Raw genomic sequence first — 21,733 nt, forward strand, 5'->3', positions numbered from 1 at the left:
TCATACCTACACACACACACTCACACACAAATAAACAGGTAATAGAAACTTTAATTTTAATAAAATTGTATAATCTCGTAAATATCTCATTCGGAAATATGATTTCTAGCTCAGTTAAGGCTATAATTTAACTCGCTGAAGTTACAATTATGACAGTTTTAAGACTGAAATTATCTCAATTACCACCCCTCAAATTGTCAGCTGTTTTTTTGTACTTTGAGCCGGCCGGTGAAAACAGGAAATCCATTTTTCATTACAAGCTCGTGCGCATTGAGTTGGGGGCGGGGGAACTGAATCTCAAGTTCGAATGATTTTTTAGTTGTAAAGTGAGGGTGGGGGTGGGGGGTCCAAAAATCGTTCACTAGGAAATTACCCTAAAATATGCTTAGAAACTTAACCTTTAGTTGTGATGAATTAATTTGAATAAAACTTGAGAAATTCTTTCTATAATGATGTTAAACATTTACTTTAATTATCATAACATATGCAGCGCCTGACAGCTATGATTTGAAACACCCCCCCCCCCTGTTTTTACTTTTTTTTCCAGCAATTATTACTTAGCGTTAGGTTAAGACTATTGGGTCTGTCCTAGAAAACGAATTTTGGACCCACCCCACCTCTCAGTTTCTGGACTGAGCACTGCGGTTATGACAGGCTAGGGGGACCGGGCGTTGCGCCCACATGACCAATTATATCCATGTTACAGAGATCCATTACAAAACGGGGTAGGGGGGGGGGGCGCCAAAAATCGTTTTTAATGGAATTCACAAATCTTTTATAAACTTCAAGGCAGAATTATCAGATAATCAGCCTACATTATTTTAACACTTGTTTTGTTTTAGACATGGGTGACGAGACTGAGTATATCAAACTGAAGGTTGTCGGCCAGGACTCCAATGAAATTCACTTCAGGGTTAAGCAGACCACTCAGATGGGTAAACTCAAGAAGTCTTACAGTGAAAGAGTTGGTGTCCCAGTCAGCTCTCTCCGCTTCCTGTTTGATGGCCGCCGAATCAACGACGACGAAACCCCTAAGGCTTTGGAGATGGAACAGGACGATGTCATCGAAGTTTACCAGGAACAGACTGGTGGTGTGAGTGGAGTATGTCTGCTGGGCTCTCTACATGAGTTGTAAGGAAAATGTGGGATATGACGAGTTCAAATTTAAACGCTGTACGTGTAAAAAAGTATAAAAATATAGCATTTCTCTGTAGCTTTTGTATTTATACTTTATCTAATGCATTATTAGTCCAGATAAACTCGTTATCTGAGGTTTAGACTTTATATAAACATTTAATGGCAGACACTTTTTAACACTTATTATTGAAATTTGAGCCAACACGATTAAGGAGATTAAGGACCCTAGCCTTGTTAAATTATTAAATTTCTCTTGAGGGGGGGGGGGGTTAAAATGTTTAATTTGAGATAGGAAGGCTAACTTTTTTGACTATATTTATGGTGATGAGGAAACCTTGGGTCGACTGATGTAGGTACACCAACATTATTGTTTTGTATCAATTCTGCGTATCGTCTTCTGGATTATGAAGAGGTAGCTATATAAAGAGAGTTTAGCACACTAAATAAGACTAAAGTGTCTTATGCCCCTAAGTGAACATAAATGTTTAAATTTAAAGACTTAATTTAAAAATTATTTACAGTGAGACCCATTAAACTGTGAAATAGGAACGACTGTAGGATTTAAGTTATCCTAGTTTAATAATTGTGCAGAGTACACAGCTACCCATTTAGCCTAATAAAGCTACTTGAACTATCCAAAAAGATTGTTTAAATTTCGTCTTCATATTTATTAGGTTAGATTTGGAGGATGTACACGAAGAATCTAAAGGAACGAAAGGAAAATAAAATTGGCAATCGTAAGAAAATGTATCTGGGATTTGCATGTTCTTAATATCATTAAAGTTTAATGCCTTTAAAAATGTTAACCTTTTTTTACGTGTGTTTTACGATATTCCTGGTGTAGAATTTCGCAAATAATTCTAAGTTTATAAACTTCCATCTTTTTAGTTAACTATAGTGAAACCATAGATTTTATCTGGGTGGTTCCATGGGGGAAAATTGCCGAATAGTTTGCTATCTATTTTCTATCACAAAGGTTAGCCATTACGGAGGCTGAAGAGATTTAAGTTTTACCTAAATACAGTTGACATTCTTATGGAGTTTGAAGAGGTGGTGTATTTTTCGACCTACGCATATCCGCCATACTCCATTTCTGACCTACGCCAAATCCGCTATACTTCACATCTGATCTACTAGCACGTGGTATTACAGCTGCGATATGGACTTGTGGCCGCAGCGCTCGGCCGCCTAACCTGTCCTAGCTGAAGCGCTCGGCCCCCAGAAATTGTCTTAACCTATCCTAACCTAACCCTCAAATGATACTAAATTAAACAGCTGGCGTAGGTCCGATATTGCAGTAGGTCGGAAAGTTAGTAGGTTAGAAGTTCAGTAGGGAGGATGTTACGTAGACGATGTAACATTACCGTTTGAAGATTCCAACGATTCCAACATGATAATCATTGCAATACTTGGGCAGATGCTGAACTCCAACCTTCCAGTGTGCGAAGTGGGGAAGACTTCACTCCAGATTTTTCTTTTGTACATGACCACTTTTTCAACAATTTTCAATTAAATTAGTATTTATTTAGGGTTAGGTTAGGCTAAGACACTTTCTGGGCCGAGCGCTGCGACTAGAACAGACCAAGGATGTAATGCAAGGATTGTTATTTTAGAAGTGTGCGCATCTTTAGTATTGCTGTGTACTGACACTGGGCAGAAATGTAAACTCAAGACGGATGTCGAAGCCTGACATGGGATCCATCTTTCACTTAAAAAAATCAATGTTATGTTTCGTTTCGTTTGATTTGCATAAAGCCATAGATAAAACATTTTCATTTTTGGAGGTCATTTAGGTCATTAGAGGTCGTTAGAGGTCATTAGAAGGTCAAACACTGTATTTGTTGCTGCTACTGTATTCCTGGGGTTTCTAGCTTTCGTTTGATATGTATAAAGCCATAGTTGAAATATTTTCTATTTGTGGAGGTCATTAGAGGTCATTAAAATTCAATTTTATTTTATTTTAGGAATTTCGAACCCTAATTAGACGTGCAGCCAAAAAATTGGAAGATTTGAACAAAAAATGAATGCGGCCCCCCCCTACATCAAATGTGCCAACTCCACCATCCCCTTTTTAGACATAGTGGCATGAGTGGCATGAGAGGCTTCTCAAAGATGAGAAGTATTTATTAATTATCATAAAAAGTGCCTAATGATTAATAAATTGGTATCTAAAACAATTTAAACAATTTTCACACAAAAAAGGAAAATATTTAGAAAAAAAATTTGAATTGAAATTCGTTTCATTTTGATTTTAGCGATACCTTTTTTTGAAGTTCAAATTAAATCTAAAAAATTTGTATTTATTATTTAAATCCTAATAGTTTTCAAAGAAAGGTATTGATCAAATCAAAGATTACAACAAAACAAACCATGAGTTAAATCCAGAAATATTTCTCCAAGTATCTTCCTTTTTGCGTATAAGAAATGCTTAAAGTTTTAATATAAATCTTATAAACCTGCACTTTATGAGTTCATATATGTATCTAATCATGACAATCAATGAACAGCTTTAATCTTTAGTAAAATTCTTAATATTCCCTAACCAATAAATGGGTGCGGTGGCCGTGAATGAGATGGATGTTTGCATCTGCAATATTATTGATGATGAAGATTTTAATAAAAAGCCTAATCCTATTGCTTGTCTTTTGAAGACGACATCTCCATTGAAGAGAGGACTCATAAAACAAAAACAAGTGTAAATTTGTTATTGATTAAATATGGCCGACTTTCATTCATCCAATCAACAAATGTCAAACCGGTGACCAGTGACTGTTAGTTATTGTTTATTTGTCTAACTTGTTGTTTTTAATATTTTGAAATGAAAGGCCTCAATTTTTCAATGTTGGCCTGGTTGATAAAACATTATATTACAATTATCACCAAAATATAGAAGATGATCTCGTGTTGCTAATATTATATTACTAATATGAAATTACGCAAATTCATGAATTTGGGTGCTTTTGTAAGGTCTGGCGGAGATCAGTTTGTGTATTTTTTTTTCATAATTCTTTGTTTTGAGGGTCTAGGGGATCTAGGGAGACGTAAGCCACAATTTTGTTAACATTAAAGTGGGTGATTTCCCTAAATGATTATTTTCGACAAAAGGTGATCATAAAGTATATTTTCAACTACGATGTAATTAAACATGTATTCCCTTTTAACCAGCCTTTTGTTTTATTTTTGGCGAGTTATTGGATTTCAAAAGGAAGTGGGGGGGGGGGGGTTTAAACAGGGTTAAATTATTTTAAAATGCCCCCCCCCCCCCCCCCCCCCCCTGTAGGGGGGGGGGGGGGGGGGCGTGCACTTCTTATCTCCAACCTTTGTACGACAGTCGATAGTCTACATGTGATAAACGTTTATTTGTATTTTTTCCCGATTCACCATGCATTGCATGAATTGCATTCATGGCCTTGGCTATTTAAGATTTGTCGAATTCTTTGATTCTCGACTTTAATCCTTTCATGACTCTCATAATTATATAAATCTATTCCATCAGATTTAACAATGATGTAAGCTGTGCCGGGAAGGATGGGGGACGTGTATAACTCTATTGTGTATCCACCAAAATCTAAAGGTTCAACGATGCAAAGCAAAACTGAGATTAAGTCTTTGATTGCCAAATATGAATTTTTTATTGCGGAATGTTTAATTAGGACTCAGACGTATGGAGGTTTAAATAAATAGATGTTATTGCTAAAAATTGCCTTACAGAAAATATAATGATTTCTTAATTGTTTCTACGCAAATTTTAATGAATACTAATTTTTATCTGTCAACCACTCAAGTATATCCCCCCTTTTAACCCAACTGCAATCTCTGATAGCTTATTTAAAACAGCTTTAAGCAATCTATGGCGGCGGTCTGGGGTCCACATTGGGGCCTCTTACAGATTCCACTTCTCTATGATTCTTTATGAGCTTTCCTTTGCATTTGTTTTACATATATTTATTATAATCATGTTTTTCAATTGCACTTTCAATTTGATTTGAACTTAGATTGTATTTTTATTTTCTAATTGTTAAGATCGTCCTGGTAGTGTTCTAACTGTAGAAGAGGAGGCTGCAACTAGAAAGTTTCTTGAAAACGTAAACAAATGGAGGATAGCAAACAGCATGGTGGAGGTTAGAATTATTGTCAGTGCTTTGGTTCCTTATCGTTTAGATACGGGTCAGGATTAAGACTTACTGATTTTTTAAATAGAAGAAGAATTTTCAAATTATTTTTCTTCTCTTTTTACTAAAACTTGATGATCCATTTAATATTCTCTTATTCTATAACAGTTCAGATTTGTGTTTGGTGAGTTTTTTTCTGCTTTTGATGGTTTGTTTTACCCCCTGGATCCGGATCCGGATCCAGGGACCCAAATTGTTGCGGATAAAAGGATCCGTATCCTAAACATGCATTTATTTGTATTCAACAGATTTCATAACTTTTTACAGTTTCTCATATATCTGCAAAGCAATTTTTGTGTTGGTTGACATTTAGATTTTCTAAAAGAAAATTTGTCATTTACAAGACGTTTTTAAACGAAATTCACTATAATGAACGAAAGAAATTCGCTAAATTCAAAGTATTTTCGACCTCATTTTCGCGAAATTTTCGTTTAATTTTCGTTCGTTAAAAATCGAAATTTTTCAATTTCGCACCAAGAAAATTGTATTTTTTTTCGAAAAAATAAGATTTTGAACGAATGGTCGAAAATTTTAACGAATTTCGCGAAAATTTTGAACGAATGTCGCGAAAATTTCGAACGAATTTCGCGAAATAATTTCAACGAAAATTTTCGCGTAAAAGAACAAAAAAAATTCGTTTTCGTTCACATTTTCGTTGGCTGAAAGAGATTTTTGCAAAAAGTTTGACGAAAATTTCGAAACCCTAATCCTAATCAGGTATGAACCAGTCCTGACTCTTGGGGCCATGTTAGGTTCCACTCAAAAGTTTCCACTAGCCGGTTCAGCAGTTTCAATCTTTATTGGTGGACAACATGATGAGTAAACAATGCAGTTATATTTATAGATATTTATTTAAATATAATATCTGGGTGAGGGGGGTGGGGGCTGATATAAATGATTTTTAATACGTTTAATGGCACAGTATAAAGTAGAAGAAGATGTTTCCTTCGTGATGTCCGAAAATGGATACAGAGCTAGGAACTCATTTATTGTGGATATCGAGATCAATGCTTATCTCATCTTTTGTTCATCGGTCTGCAGATTAATTAGTTCTTTATTCGATGTCCTGCAGAATAATTTTACCATGAAAAAAAGAGATTAAACATTGATTCTCAAATTTAAAGCCCACAGTGGATTTGAGATCAAGCGCTCGGGGTATTCAGCACAAAAGTTCCCAGCGCAGATCAAAGATAAATAATAAATAACTAAAATAATTTTGAGTGACATAGAAGATCAATGGAAAATCGTAAAGAAGATCAATGGAAAATCGTAAATTATTTAGAGAAAGTCATGAGGATTAAATAATGATTGAATCACATTTTTTTTGTAATGGTCTAATGATATCTTTACTTTATAGTTGCCCTGGGCATCTGCTGTCAAGTTCTTGATGGCTCGGAAGTTCAACGTTGAGCGAGCGCTTATGCTCTACCAGCAGCACGAGATCATGAGAATAAGGCAAGGCAATTGTTATTCCCTCAGACCACCAGCAATACTTTCTTTTCTCACTCTTCCTACAGTTGGCTTTTACTTTTTTTACACAGTTTGGTCTTTGTCATAAAATCTTTTCTTTTTTTTACCCTTTCTACAAAAGGTTCCCTTCCCAATTCAGTTTTATTTTCAATTTATTTTTTCCATTATTTTTTTATATTTGTCTGTGAATTTCCTTTTCCTCCAGGAATACGAGTTTTCTCAATACTCCGCTGCCCAGGTTTCGTGCGTCAGTTCATCTCCCCATTTGTTTTAACCATTTCAACAGAAAGTTAGACATCTAAAGCAATATTTTGTTACCATTTTTATTAATGTATTTTGATTCAAAAAACGCACAAAAAAATATTAATTGCTTTATAATTTGAAAGATAGACGACATTTATCTTAGAGAGGAAATAACTGTCTTTGCGTTTTCCTCCTTCAATAATACAATTTAGAACTAAATGGGCATTTAAATAGGCTAATTAATAACTTTTAATGTTTTGTTATTGCTCTAAATGTGTTGAAACATGTTTAAATTTGTTATGTTGTATTCAGGGAAGGATTAAAATACTTTGACTCCAGTTCTGAGCCTCTAAGGAAGGAATTAGCTCAGGGAAAATTTACAATTCTGCCTTCTAAGGTTATTATTATTATTTATTTGAAGAATTCAATATACGTGTTTTATCTGAAATCAATTGAATTTCTGTTTGTGTTTTGTCAGGACCCTAATGGCGCTACCTTGGCTCTCTTTAACCTTTTTCTTCACGAACCTGGTCAAGTGTCCCATCAAACTGTACTACAGTGTGTAGTTTACCAGGTATAGTACCATTTAGTCCCATCAAACTGTACTACAGTGTGTAGTCTACCAGGTATAGTACCATTTAGTCTCATCAAACTGTACTACAGTGTGTAGTCTACCAGGTATAGATGCATGTACTATAGTGTGTAGTTTATGAGGCATAGTCCCATTTAGTCCCATCAAACTGTACTACAGTGTGTAGTCTACCAGGTCCAGTCTTATATAGTCCTATCAAACTGTACTACAGTATGTAGTTTTCCTGGTTTAGTCACATTAAGTCCCATCAAACTGTACTACAGTGTGTAGTTTACCAGATATAGACCCATTTAGTCCTATCAAACTGAACTACAGTGTGTAGTTTACCAGGTAAAGACCCATTTAGTCCCATAAAACTGTTCTTCAGTGTGTAGTTTGCCAGGTATAGACCCATTTAGTCCCATCTAACTGTATTACAGTGTGTAGTCTACCAGGTTTAGTCACATAAAGTCCCATCAAACTGTACTAAAGTGTGTAGTCAGTCTACCAGGTATAGTAGTCCCATTTAGTCCCATCAGACTGTACTACAATGTGTAGTCTGCTAGGTATAGTCCCATTTTTCAATTAGTTAAATCAAACTGTTCTTCCCGTTTTATGTTTATCTCTCATTTTAGCAAATAATTAGACACTGATCATTAAAGCTAGATATCTTCAGAGTTATATTTATGATTAATGATTAATTTTTCAATATTTCAGCTTGACATAGCTTTAGAAGAGATTGAAACCCAGCGGAATGGATTGGTTTTCATCTACAACATGTCAAACTCAAAATACTCAAACTTTGATTACGATCTGTCTCAGAAAATGTTAACACTGTTAAAGGGTAAATATTTTTTATTCCATTGGTTGATTGCTAAATCTATCAACTGCCAAAATTTTGAAATTTCTCTGATTCTGATTGGCTGTTAGTTTTTTTCAATCGACACCTGATTGGTTGCAGTTTAGACAATTTACCGGAAATTAACGTAAGATAAAATTAGGCTTCAGATTAATATAAAGAGGGGATAAAGCATTGATCTCGATATCCACAATTCTAAAGTTGTCAGCTCAGGATCAACTGGAAAAAGTAGGATTTGACAGAAGGAGGAGGGGGGGAGGGAAGACTTGGCCATGAAATGGGTTTTAGTAAAATGCAGGATTAAAATTAAAGGGGATTGGAAATGTTTTTGCGTAACTCACTGTTCCAATGAAAAGAATTATTGGTAAAGAGTACAACTGAATCTATATTTAGGCTGTTATCCCGCGAGGTTGAAAAAGGTTCTTATTGTTACAGCACCACTTTGGTTTAAAGCTCCTTTTAAGGTATATCTTTAATTAGTTATTGTTTTTATCTTTTTGTCATTATTTTTAATCATTTAAGAAATTTTTTTCCCACACAAATTGTGGAATAATTTAAGCCAATTTTCAAATCCTGATTTACCGTTCGCAGAAAGCTCTTACTAAAATTCTACAATGTTTATTCTTAGATCTTATTCATTTTAGTCCCGCATCCTCATCGAAAAGCATTGCAATTGATTATTTTTCTTTATTCAGATTAATTTTGAATACGCCTACGTAGGTTTTTTTTGTTCTAGCTCTGAAAAACGATTCCTTTTTTATACAGGGTTTCCCACTCCCACATTATATTAGACCGTTTTCTGATTTAAGAGTCTAATGAGAAAAAAAAAGAAAAATCACTTAATAAAATGTATATGGCGAATATAAAAAAATCATTAAAAAAATACCAGGTTTTTCGAGTATTATGTTAGTATTTTGAAGTTTAAGCTTGGAGATAATCCAATATGATATGTGACGCCCTGTAGCTGGGGGGGGGGGGGCTATTTCGGACCTCCTCTACTTGGAATTGTTGCTAATGTTAACCCTGTTATCAAGGTACTAAGATTGTTTGTGAGGGAGAAACTACGAGACCGGGTCTTTACTGTTAATCTTACACAGGTATAATCAATTAATCAATCGTTACCTTTTTCATTAAATCAATTATTCAATCAACAAAACAATATTTTATGATCATTAAATCAAGGACAATTTTATTTCACAATATTTTTAAAACTTAAGACGAGTTAGAATAACGTTAAATATCTCTTGAATTTTAGCTGTTGCTTCATGTTGAACCAAGCTCTCTGCCCAGCGAACTCGGTGGGTCACTAAACTATAGCCATCAAACATGGATGAAAGCCTGTCAAACAATTGCCGAGGAAAAGGTGAATGTTTGATCAAATCTAATACATCTAAACATTTCTACCGATTTGTTGTTTGCCTAAGGTGTGAAACCGTGTCAAGTGACGCATTAAAATATTATGTTTGCGTAGGGAGGGGAACTGTTAACCATGACGCACTCTACAACTCAATCTAGATCCCCGGCTGCCAGCAGTTCACCTATTCATTTACCGGTAAACACATCTTCAGTGGAGTATTCTAAACCAGGGGGGGGGGAGAGGTTATTTTATATATTTTTCACTTAGATTTTTTATTTGTAATCGTCCAGGGACTGACTATTCAATTTGAGCTAGGTTGCTAAACTACCTACCGTCGATTTGAATATTTATCAGTGTATACTTATCATCTATGGGCCATGGACAAATCTTGAAATACCGATGTAAGATACGTGCAGACTGCAGGGGTGTATATTTTTTAGAAAAATCATCCCCCCTTTAGAAAATCATTCCCCTCCCCACAGGTTATGTATTTATTCGTTATACGGGGTGATGTTTAGGGGAAATCAAATTAATTTTGGGTTAAAAGTTGCAAAAAGAATGAAATAAAGGTTGGGGCTTTTATATCCTGTTTCTGATATTGCTGATCTAATTAAATTTGATTTGATATTAATATTTGTCTAGGAACAGGAATTGCTGGGTATATCAAACGGACTTGAAGAAACCTTGAGGTAGGTTTATTGTCAATTGGAAGCTTTCATTGCTGAAGTATTTTAATTCTAAAGTTTATGAATATTATACAAATTTCTAAATTTTAAAGAGTTTCTTATTTAAAAACAAATAATGAATGTCGATTGTCGGATATATGTCTATGATTAAAAGGTTCTCTGAAGAATAATATTAGATTTTAGGTTCATTACATTATTTACATCCTACCTCATTCTTATTTAGTCTAAAAACCCTATTTTTAAATTTTGTTACTAGATTTAGTGAAATTATATTAAAATTAAATTATTGGTTTAAGTCGTAAAATCTCATTCAAACTTGGATGTTTGACAAAGACGTTAATTTTAACTGATTTACTTAATATATGATTGAATTCCATATTTTATATCTATTATTACATTTATTTCATAATTTCTCAACAAGACAACCCTAAAAAAAACACCTGCATTTTATTTACATTTTATCATATCGAATCTTATAGAATAAACACTAAACAGTTTACTTTAGTTCATTCACAACTCATAGCTTTTAGTTTTGCATTTAAATCAGAAATTAAAAAATTATTTTACTTTTTGCAATCTTTTTGTGGATAAGTTAAATTCTTTTAAATACTATGTGAAGAAAGAAGTGAAGAATCAAATAATGCGCTAGTGAAAATACAAAATCCACGAAAACATTTTTTATTCGAATAAAATGAACCAGCAAAATGGGATGTGTTCTAAAATCATCAAACAAGTATAGATTTTTGATTAAATGACTTAAAATCATCGAACAAGTATAGATTTCTTGATTTAAAAACGTTAATAATTGATTAAACTTGTGTTTTGCTGTTGTCAGATTTGATTATGTTATGTATTCTTTAAGGTTTGATGAGGATTGTGAAGATGATATAACTGAACCTATTGCATCCTGTACTAGTGTTAGTTCTCAGGTAAGATACATTTTGAAAGCTAATCCTTTTCAACATTTATTATTGGTAAAATAATCACGGTTCTCTTAACTCAGGTTAATGGGAAACTCTCCGAACACGTGGATGCTGTAAGCCTTGTAGACAAAATTACAGGTATTTAATTAATTTGATTAAGAGCTGGGTGGGGTGGCTAGTTGTGACACCAGTTCTCGTTTGATCACTTAAGTTAAGCATACTTGTCCGCAGCCAGTAACTGGATTGGTATCTAGACTGGTGTTCACGGGTTTGATTCCCGTACTCCTCACAAACCTGTGGTTTCAAAATCATCCGTAGCCAACATCTGGTTAAGCATTTATGACCACCTGACGGATGTAGGAGACAGAGGGGCGGCTGTCAACATCTCTTACAGCTTAAGGGTGCGTGCTTTCTACTCAACAAGAAAGAAGCTTGAAATGGGTTGATCCAAGTGAATGATAATGAAGAGAGGAAAGGTTGACAAGCAGGGAGAGTCTATGGTTGCCAGCTATAGGAACCTGGGGGTATCCAATCCGGACTTACAAATGATTTGGAGCAATGAGTGTGATGTTTACTATCTGTAAGGCACCCGGGCCTCATTCCAGTATATCAGAAGAATTCCTGCACTCTTCTATTCTCAGGCCTAAGAATCCCTTAGTCAGCTGGAATCTTGTCAGCCCTCTTCTCAGAATAAATGAAGCGTGGACGGATGAATGCGCTGCCAGATTACAACCCATGGCAGATCAATACAAAACCCCTACAACACCAAACTTTCGCAATAGGAAAATTCCGAGTTTCATTCATAACAAACCGATCATGTCATGGGGACAAAAACATCTCTTAAAAATAGTTAGTTTGATTTCCACATGCCGTTTTAAAGGTTCCAGGAAAAATGTTTACGATTGATTTCCTTTTTGTTTTCTGTCATATTGGTTTGGCCCACACCCCCGCAATTATAAAGATTGTTGCCAGCTAAATATTTTTAATATTCTAGACGTACCTGTAAGCATAGAATGTATGGTAGGAGAGGAGTCCCCGGCTAGCCTGGATGTTTTTGATTCTGTTATTGGTAATATTTCCATTTATTTCTTCCCAGCTGTACATTACAAATAACACAATATGTCGAAATTAAATTGAAAGGTCTGGAGTGTGCAGTATGCATGTACCGTACACTTATTCTCTTAAATATATGTTTACCCGTCCGCCGGCCAATTGTCTAGGGTTAACACAATCATTAATACTGTACACTCTTATAACTTTTAACTTCCTCTAACTGGCAGGTTGAGTGTATTAACCCTAGACATTTAACCCTTTATGCACGCACAAGTAAAAGAACAAGTTGGTTCAATTCTTTATTAACATCAACGTGGTGAAACTGAAACAAAAACACAAAGTTAGTTTATTTATATAAAATGTTTAGAGTAAAATATCAGTTATCAGGTAGAAAGATAAAACATTTGTCTCATTTATAAAAAAGTATTTTAATTTCTTTATGAAAAGGCTTTTAACTTGAAATATTGAAGTTTGTTTGATAGAGATCATTTGCAGACTGATTGATAGATAATTTGCAGACTGATTGATAGATAACAACTAGTTGATTGATGGACTCAGAGAAGATTGTTCAGATTGATTGAAGGGTTCAGCAAAGAGATTGTCAGCTTGATTGATTGATACAGAGGAGTGAAGCAAGTTACTACTAGATTATTAACAAAAGATCACAATTGTTTGAGGTTCGGCTTGATTCCAGGTTCAGGTAGAGTCTTCTCAATCTGGAGAGGAACCATGATACTCCTAAAGTTTACAAATACCAGGCCCTCTCAAATTTTGAGTCATGAATATTTCATAAATCTCCCCCCCCTCACCCCACTCTGAATGTCACATCAAACATTCTTGACTTTTTCACGTAATAAAATCTGATGTTACGGACAGTGCTTAGGATCCGCTACTTTTTGGCTTCCTGGATCCGGATAATCAAATATTTATATTTATTAGTAATGGTTACGAATGTGCACTGCAAAAAAAACTATGATTTTCATTTTTTAAACTAAATGCTTTCACTAAGTACTAAGTGACGTGAAACTAACTAGCTAATAATGTTTAGATGAAGAAGGGATGAGCTTGGATGAGTTTGTGACCTATGTTAGGACAACAACTAGAAATGGTTTATTCGACCAGTACCAGGAAACATAATCAACCAGTATTTCATTTAATTGTAAAATTAACTATTTTGTGAACATTTTAGCAAATTTGAATTGATTACTAAACTGTTTCATTGACATTTTTTCAAATTAAATCCTTCCAGAGCAGGGGCTTACTCAGGAACAGGAATTTGTTCAGGGGGAGGAGGGCTTAAATTTTTGTTAATAATATTCATGAAACAGCAAAGGTTAGATGATAACTAATATTCATGAAACAGCAAAGGTTAGATGATAACAAATATTCATGAAACAGCATAGGTTAGATGTTAACTAATATGCATGAAACAGCAACTTAACAAAAATCAATGGAAAGATGATGAATGAATTTAACAAACATCATAGGTTAGAAGAAACAATAAGCAAAAACCAGCGGAAAATGATAAACAATATCCATAAAACATCCAAGGTTAGATGATAAACAAAATTTAGTTAATATCAGAGGTCAGATGGTAAACATTAACAGTATTCAAAATACATTAAAGGCCAAAAAATAGATTTAGATTTTAAACAAAAATTTAAATTCAGTAAAGGTAATCTTATTAAATTTCCATCGGTTTTGAAATTTTGCTATTTTACGCAAGAGTTATTTTTTATAAAGTCGGAGCGGAGCTAATATTACTTCGGTGGATAGTTCAAATGAGCAATAGTTCAAACGGTAGTAGTTCAAACAGGATAGCATGAATTCATTATTTTGTGTGCGCTTACACATACTTAATTTTTTTGCACAAAGTGGTGGGATATATATTTTCTTGAACCTTAATCCCTATCCCTTCCCCCTCTTCCAAAATATTTTCCTCAATATTCAAATATAATATTTTTCCTTTTGTCAAATGATTTTTTTAGGGATAATATAGCTGAGTTGGGGTTAGAACTATTTTTAGCTGGAAGATTACAAAATTTTTAGTATTATGAGGTCGGGAATTAAAAATGCAGTTTAAGCCCAATCGTTATATTTATTTTAAGAATAATACCCCTGAGAACATGTTAGGGTAAAAATTCAAAGAAAAAATAAATCGAAATATGGACTAAATTATTTTTGGTTTTATTTATTAATCTTTAAAAAACTGAATTTTATTTTCTAATTTTAGAATCGGTATACTGATGTTTTGTGCTACGATCATACGAGAGTAATTCTCTCTAGGGATGATAATGACGGAGATACAGACTATATCAACGCTAATTTCGTAGACGGGTAAACTTTACAGTAAACATTACAAATATATTCCAATTGACTTTCCATTCTACCGTACTTCGGGACAAGCCTTTCTTGAACTGCCTTATACGGGAAACTTTATCATAGCATTATTCATCTGTAAGATATAATACTATTTGGAAAGATTGTCTGGCGTTTCTTAGGATAGCTCTTGTTGTTTCTAATTCTCTGGAAAATTGTTGGTATTTAATTTATTAAAGTTTCCCTGGTCTTATTACTTTATATAAATGTTGACCTTGTTTTATAGCATAATTGTTGAATTCTTCTACATTTCTATGGATAAAGACATGTGCAATATGTATTGAATGTTTAGTTACAAACAGAAGAACGCCTTTATATCATGTCAGGGTCCTCTACCTAGAACATATACGGATATGTGGCAGGTAATATTGTAATTGCTAGACAGAGCAGGTTCTCAAGTGCTAACAAAACAATGGGTTGTCAATCTAGACATTATTATTTTACTTCACGGATGACGGGGGGGGGGGGGTAAATATTGATTCATAGAATGAATAAAACCAGGGCATTCAACAGATGTATATCAAATTATATGATTTTAAAATTATAAGCCAAAAAGACATTCGCTAATTGTATTTGTTTCCCAAAGTATATTTTTAATCTTAGACCTGTTGAGCTTGGTATATGGTTCTACGCCCCCGCAGGCGGTCAAGGCTCTTCTTTCATTTTCTTACTCGTATTCTCTGTTAATAAGAAAATGTTTAGATGGTGTGGGAGCAGAGAGTATGTGTTATTGTTATGACAACGCGCACCGTGGAGCGCGGTAGAACTAAATGTGGTCAATACTGGCCTCTAGAACCTTCTACAGTATTAGGTCAGTTTTATCTTGTATCTACGAATCCTGATCCAAAATATCTTCCAAAACATAGATTAAAAAACTTTTTTCCTGAAAACTCTAATTTTAAGGGTTCATTCGTAAAAAGCAAATTAGTGACATTATCATTTATTATTGTTTCGTGTTTAGACTGTGGGCATTATAGAATAAACTGTGATAGTATAGAAAATTATCAAGACTTTATCCTTACAGAGCTCACCCTGACCAACACAAGGTATGTAGATAAAAGATGGTTAAATGTTTTACTTATACATTTTGAAAATATTCTATTGGTTATTTCCATTAAGAAATTAAAAATACTATTTTACCCCCAGGGTACCCAGAGGGGATCTCAAAAAATTTCCGCCAATTTGGTTCAGCCGTTTGGCCAGCTATAGCAAGCATATATACGTACAAATATACAAATTTATAGATAATTAAATTCATATGAGCAAAGAGCTTAATTATATAGTTTTCAAATATTTTTTGAGAGAGAGAGGGAAATAAATATTTTAATGATACATTTTGTAAATTTTATCTGTTAGATAGTTTGATTTAGAAATTTAAAGGTATGAACCCAATTCGTCTATGTGGTGGAACTTCATGTATTTCTTCATGTTCTATGTTCATGTGTATTGTCTAGTCAGGAATTTATATATTTTCTTTTTTATTTACAGAACTGGAGAGAAAAGATCAGTTTCACACTTTGCGTTCAGTAGTTGGCCTGATTACGGTAATGCATAGTCATCTTTCTTTATAAATATAAAGTTATATATAAATTATTCCATCGCCCTCCCCTTTTCAGACTCTATAAGTTAATAAAAAAGATTTGAGCATAGATAAATGATTGCATAGAATTTAGTATATCTTATAAGTTATATGTTTTTTTATGATAAAGTAAACGCAGTTAAATCCAATGACCTCAACCCTCTCCCAAATATATGTAATGAAGTTATGAGAGAAAAAATGTACAAAAAAAAAGATTCAAGATTAGATCACAGATCTGAAGGGTTGACTGATGCGAGATTGATATACAGTGATAACCAGAAACCGGAATTAATTTATGATTAATCAGACGAATTAACAATCGAATCTTACAAATATGATTGATGAATCGATAATAACAAAAAGCCCTAGTCCTGTCAATTCCAAAATGTAGTCTGCTTTTATTGTACGTTTAAAATTACCAGAAATATATATGTCAAGTCGTCTGATTAACTGTGAATTAATTCCGGGTCTTTCTGGTTTGTAAGATTTTCCATTGGTCAGCAGGCCGAATTAAGAAAATACAAATCACGATCGTTGTTTTAAGGATTTTCCTCATTACTTTTTTTAAACCGCATGAAATGAAATTTTTTAAATGATTATTCAGGAACCCCTGAGTCTGCGTTGTCAATGCTTCAGTTCCTACAATGTGTCAGAGAAAGACAGGTAGAATATAAACATGACTAGAAGGAGAAGTAGAGGTGGGCAGAGTAAGAGAGGTAGAATATAAACATGACTAGAAGGAGAAGTAGAGGTGGGCAGAGTAAGAGAGTTAGAAATATAAACAAGACTAGAAGGAGAAGTAGAGGTGGGCAGACTAAGAGAGGTTGAATATAAACAAGACTAGAAGGAGAAGTAGAGGGGGTAGAGTAAGAGAGTTAGAAATATAAACAAGACTAGAAGGAGAAGTAGAGGTGGGCTGAGTAAGAGAGGTCGAATATAAATATGACTAGAAGGAGAAGTAGAGGTGGGCAGAGTAAGAGAGGTTGAATATAAACATGACTAGAAGGAGAAGTAGAGGTGGGCAGAGTAAGAGAGGTTGAATATAAACAAGACTAGAAGGAGAAGTAGAGGGGGGCAGAGTAAGACCGGTAGAAATATAAACAAGACTAGAGGATGAAGAAGGGAGGTTGGGCAGGGGGTGGGAGAAAAAAGTATAAGATTGTAACATAAACCCTTGAACCTTTTAAATCATACATATTATATTCTTCTAGGCTGAGATGACCGCAGAACTGATTGGTTGGACCGGTCATCCGTTAGGACCTCCCATTGTAGTTCATTGTTCTGCAGGTATACCAACCTTGTCCTCCTTGAATGCTTTATCAGAATTAACATAAATGTACAATGTATTATACAAATTATGTCCTCTGTTGTGTAATCCTCTATAATGACGTTCTCATTACTCAAAACTGTATCGGAGTATCCCTACAATTGATGTTTTCATTATTTCAATATTTTTATATTTCAATATTATAACAAGTTATATTAATCAGAATCATTCATTTGGACAGTTTTTATTGATTTACCAATATATGATTAATCACGTTCAGGAATTGGGCGTACTGGAACATTCTGTACTTTGGACATTGCAATAAGAAAGTTTGAGGATACAGAGAAGATTGATATCAAACGGACAGGTATCTTATTAATCGTTTTAAAACTAGTGATTTCACTTGTTATCACAAGATTGGTTAACCTATTAGATAATCTAAATTAAACTGTTTTAGACTTAACTCCCGGGGTAGGNGCCCTTCACCTACCCCGCCTCTATAATATCTAATGTATTATTATTGAAATGATTACACCAGTTCTGCCACCTATATTGAACAATTGATATTAAATTTTTATTATATTTATAATATTTAGTTGATTGTATTCGTGGTATGAGAGCCTTCTCTATACAGATGCCAGACCAATATGTCTTCTGTCATCTAGCCTTCCTAGAGTAAGCTATAAATAAACTTATTAGACACTACTTAATCATTAATTAAACCTCTTCTAACTGTACTGAGAAGGACGCCTTTATAAAGTGAATTCAATTCCATTATAACGAGAATGATCTGTAGAAACCAGATTTATATTGTTTTTTCATTCTTTCTTGAAAAATCATTTATCCCCAAGGAATGTACAAATATTGAATATTTTGAAGAATTATGAAAAATTATTTTCAAATATTTTTTAGGAGCAAGGAGGGGGGAAATAAAATATTGCGCACAACATGTCAATTTTCTTCTCCCTTTTTGATCCTTAAAAACAACTAAGAACAAAAACAATAAAATTTGAAGAGGCATGGTGAGGGGGGGNTAGAGTAGAAAAACAAAGTTGAAGTCACATTTTTCTGTCCTCCAGGCCTTCAATAATATTTTAGTTTGGGAGGGATTATTCTGTAAAATAGATACCCCTGATGTATCGTTAATGGTTTTCTGTGTCTAGGTATGTTCTGAATATGGGATATGTCGAGGAAATAGATTTAACTGGATTTGATGAAGATATTCAGGATTAGACAATCTCTAAACACAAGTTTGACAAATATTTTATCAAACATTTTAAATCTCGACACTTTATTATGTTATTAATTTTTTTTGTTTCAGGAAACAAATACACTTGAAGCTTTAATAAGATTGGTTTTGTACTTCTGTATACTATTGTGTATACTGTTGTTTAGTGATTAATATTCATTTTCCACAATTTATACTTAATTACTTGTCAAATTATAAAATGTATATGAAGTTTATGTACATTAAATGTTATCCATTATCATTCAACCTTTTATTTTAAATTTCCCGTGACTTTTCAGCACACAGTGCTACTAATATGTATTGGATTGAATCCTTCAGTTAAATTCGCGTATATTAGATCTTAGAAGGAGTTTCAGTTTTAAAATTTGATTTTCCAGCCCTAATCTACAGACCTATACTCAGTAGTGACTTTGTTAATTGAACAAATAAGAATTCTTAGATCTACTTGGTTGGAAAATTGTAGACTAATCTACATTAATGAATAAGAACTAGATCTTAAATTGTAAGAACAAAAATCCTCTAGAAATGATATCTTGAAATATCCTTACATGAGAATTTAATATCAGTGATACAGGAGATAACATCAAGTATTATATAACGGGGGAATATTTTTGTATCCTCATGTACTACAGTGATAACAAGAAAACTAGAATATGAAGACGACAATATAGCAAAATAAAAGTGCATTTGATGTTGCTTCAAAGCAAATAGCTTTACTAGTAAGTAATTAAATCACTTCTTTAGTGAAATTATCTGTTTACACTGCACAATTGCTGTTTCATGCTCGTTGGCCTATTGAAGGTTTTTACTTGAATTTAAAAGTCGAATTCATATTCCGGAGAGTTTTCTGGTCATCACGGTAGGACGTAGGTAAATTGTATCCATTGTGCGAAAGTTGAATCCAGGTTCATTTCAGATATCAGTGTGGCTTGGTATCAATAAATATTACATGTATTTAGTCAAACCATAATCTTTTATCAATTAAGCATTGTTTTATAATATTTACATAAAAATTTACATTTGTTTCGTGATTCGAATATGTGTTAGTTAGCCTTTAATAATTTTATATATATTTCAAAATTTAGTTTAGCATAATTGCTTCTTAATATAATGAAAGATTTAATTCATTCTTACATAAATGAAGAAGCTGAATTCACGGGTGTTGAATCCCCTTTACCCCTTTTTTTTTGGAAAGCATGAAGTTAAAATTTGTCCAATAGATGAAGGAGGATTCTATGGAATCATACCCGTGAATATGCTTGAGAAATTAATATTTATTCAATCAAAGAAAATCCAAAAAACGCTTAGAATATATTTGAAAATTGTAATTGTGAAGAATATGTATTGTAATTATGTAGTTCAAATTTGCGCTCATTTTAGTATCAAATATGTTATGCTTCCGATTCAATAACCTTTGTTTATGAGTTCATATCGTAAGATTACTTTCAACAAAATAAAAATGGTATTTTTTCTAATTTTTTTAAATCAAAGGCCAAAGTACGAGATATAGAAACTCAAACTAACAACGCGGTAATTTTTACAAACCAAAAATGTGCAGAAATTTACATGAGCAAGTGTTTAGATAAAACGTGAAAACTGCTAGCTAATTGTCAATTCAAAAGCCTAAAAAATAAAAATATTAAGTTTCAATTCTTGGAAATGTGGACTGCTTTAACTTCTGCATCAGCAACTAATAATTAAATACAAAATGTGGATTTACATTTTGTATTTCCATTTGACTTGCCTTCTTGGCTTTATTTATGTTTTGCTCATTATAAATTTAATTTCAAATTAGGCGGCCTCAATTTAAAAACAGATAACTGTGTTTGTCGTTAAACGGAATCCTTGTCAATACATATATATATATATCTAGTGCATTTACACGGGGGCGGCCATTAATTTCAATCAATCAATAAATTTATATTCAAGCATGGGAGAATACATTCCTATTTTGTGCAAGATGAGATTTTAAGTGATCAACAATTGCAATGAAGAAAATAACTTGTCTCTGCACTCGTCAGATTAAAAACTCTATATATATATATATATAAATATATATATATATATATTGATTGAATGATTGATAGATTACAGCTGATGCCCTCTTCAGTACATCCTGTCTGTGAATTGTTCATCATATACATATCTTTTATTTTAATAAAACCAGTTTAAACCCAATTATTTAGTCGAGAGTCGAGATGTATCTTGTTAAGTTATATTGAGAAAATGAGTTATAATAAGATAGTAGAGGGAGGGGGAGCAGGGCTGCTACAAGCCCCGCGAAATAACATCGGAGCCTCCTGAATGAGAATGAGCTCTAGTCCCTGCGATATAATCTCCGCGCTTCTTGCCACGTTTCCAAGCCTCTGTTATTCGGTCCACTACACGCACCGCATTTTGGTCTCCAATTAGAGATATTTGGATTTTATATCCACTAAAAAATCCTTTTTATTCAAATAATAATCTCAAGAAAATAAGATAGTTCTTAATGATTCATACGCAATTTGTATTGAACATTCTATTTTAATTGACTCTCAAGACTTTAATATTACAGGTGTAACATGTATGAATCAAACTATATGATCACCAATTTACAAAACAAAATAGTTCCTGTCTGTGCTTTTATCGTATACTCTGTATACTTTTGTCACAAGAAAAAAGTTATGATCACTTAAATGAATTAATTGTGGACAAACCGATTCTTTAAACTATTGTGGATTCTACTGTAAACAAGTATATTTTGATTTTTGGTTGGTTAAGCCTTAAAGGTAAATAAAAAATTAACAGC

At 33.4% G+C, this 21,733-nt stretch overlaps 1 protein-coding gene across 1 annotated transcript; it reads left to right on the forward strand.

Annotated features, from left to right (window-relative positions):
- The first annotated feature begins 4,601 nt into the window (after positions 1-4,601).
- LOC111713670 (tyrosine-protein phosphatase non-receptor type 9) lies at positions 4,602-21,123 on the forward strand. Its single transcript, XM_023488596.1, has 25 exons — positions 4,602-4,711; positions 5,161-5,258; positions 6,667-6,764; positions 7,335-7,419; positions 7,501-7,596; positions 8,311-8,437; positions 8,846-8,916; positions 9,487-9,549; positions 9,708-9,815; positions 9,924-10,004; positions 10,452-10,498; positions 11,358-11,424; positions 11,499-11,556; positions 12,413-12,487; positions 13,520-13,605; positions 14,705-14,808; positions 15,143-15,212; positions 15,553-15,661; positions 15,812-15,896; positions 16,339-16,394; positions 17,034-17,092; positions 17,641-17,716; positions 17,977-18,063; positions 18,293-18,371; positions 18,860-21,123. Exons 1-25 carry the CDS (start codon positions 4,666-4,668, stop codon positions 18,927-18,929), a joined length of 2,001 nt encoding a protein of 666 aa, XP_023344364.1. The 5' UTR covers positions 4,602-4,665; the 3' UTR covers positions 18,930-21,123.
- Positions 21,124-21,733: the final 610 nt, after the last annotated feature.

Source organism: Eurytemora carolleeae, unplaced genomic scaffold (assembly GCF_000591075.1).
Source record: "Eurytemora carolleeae unplaced genomic scaffold, Eaff_2.0 scaffold1450, whole genome shotgun sequence".
Taxonomy (NCBI): domain Eukaryota; kingdom Metazoa; phylum Arthropoda; class Copepoda; order Calanoida; family Temoridae; genus Eurytemora; species Eurytemora carolleeae.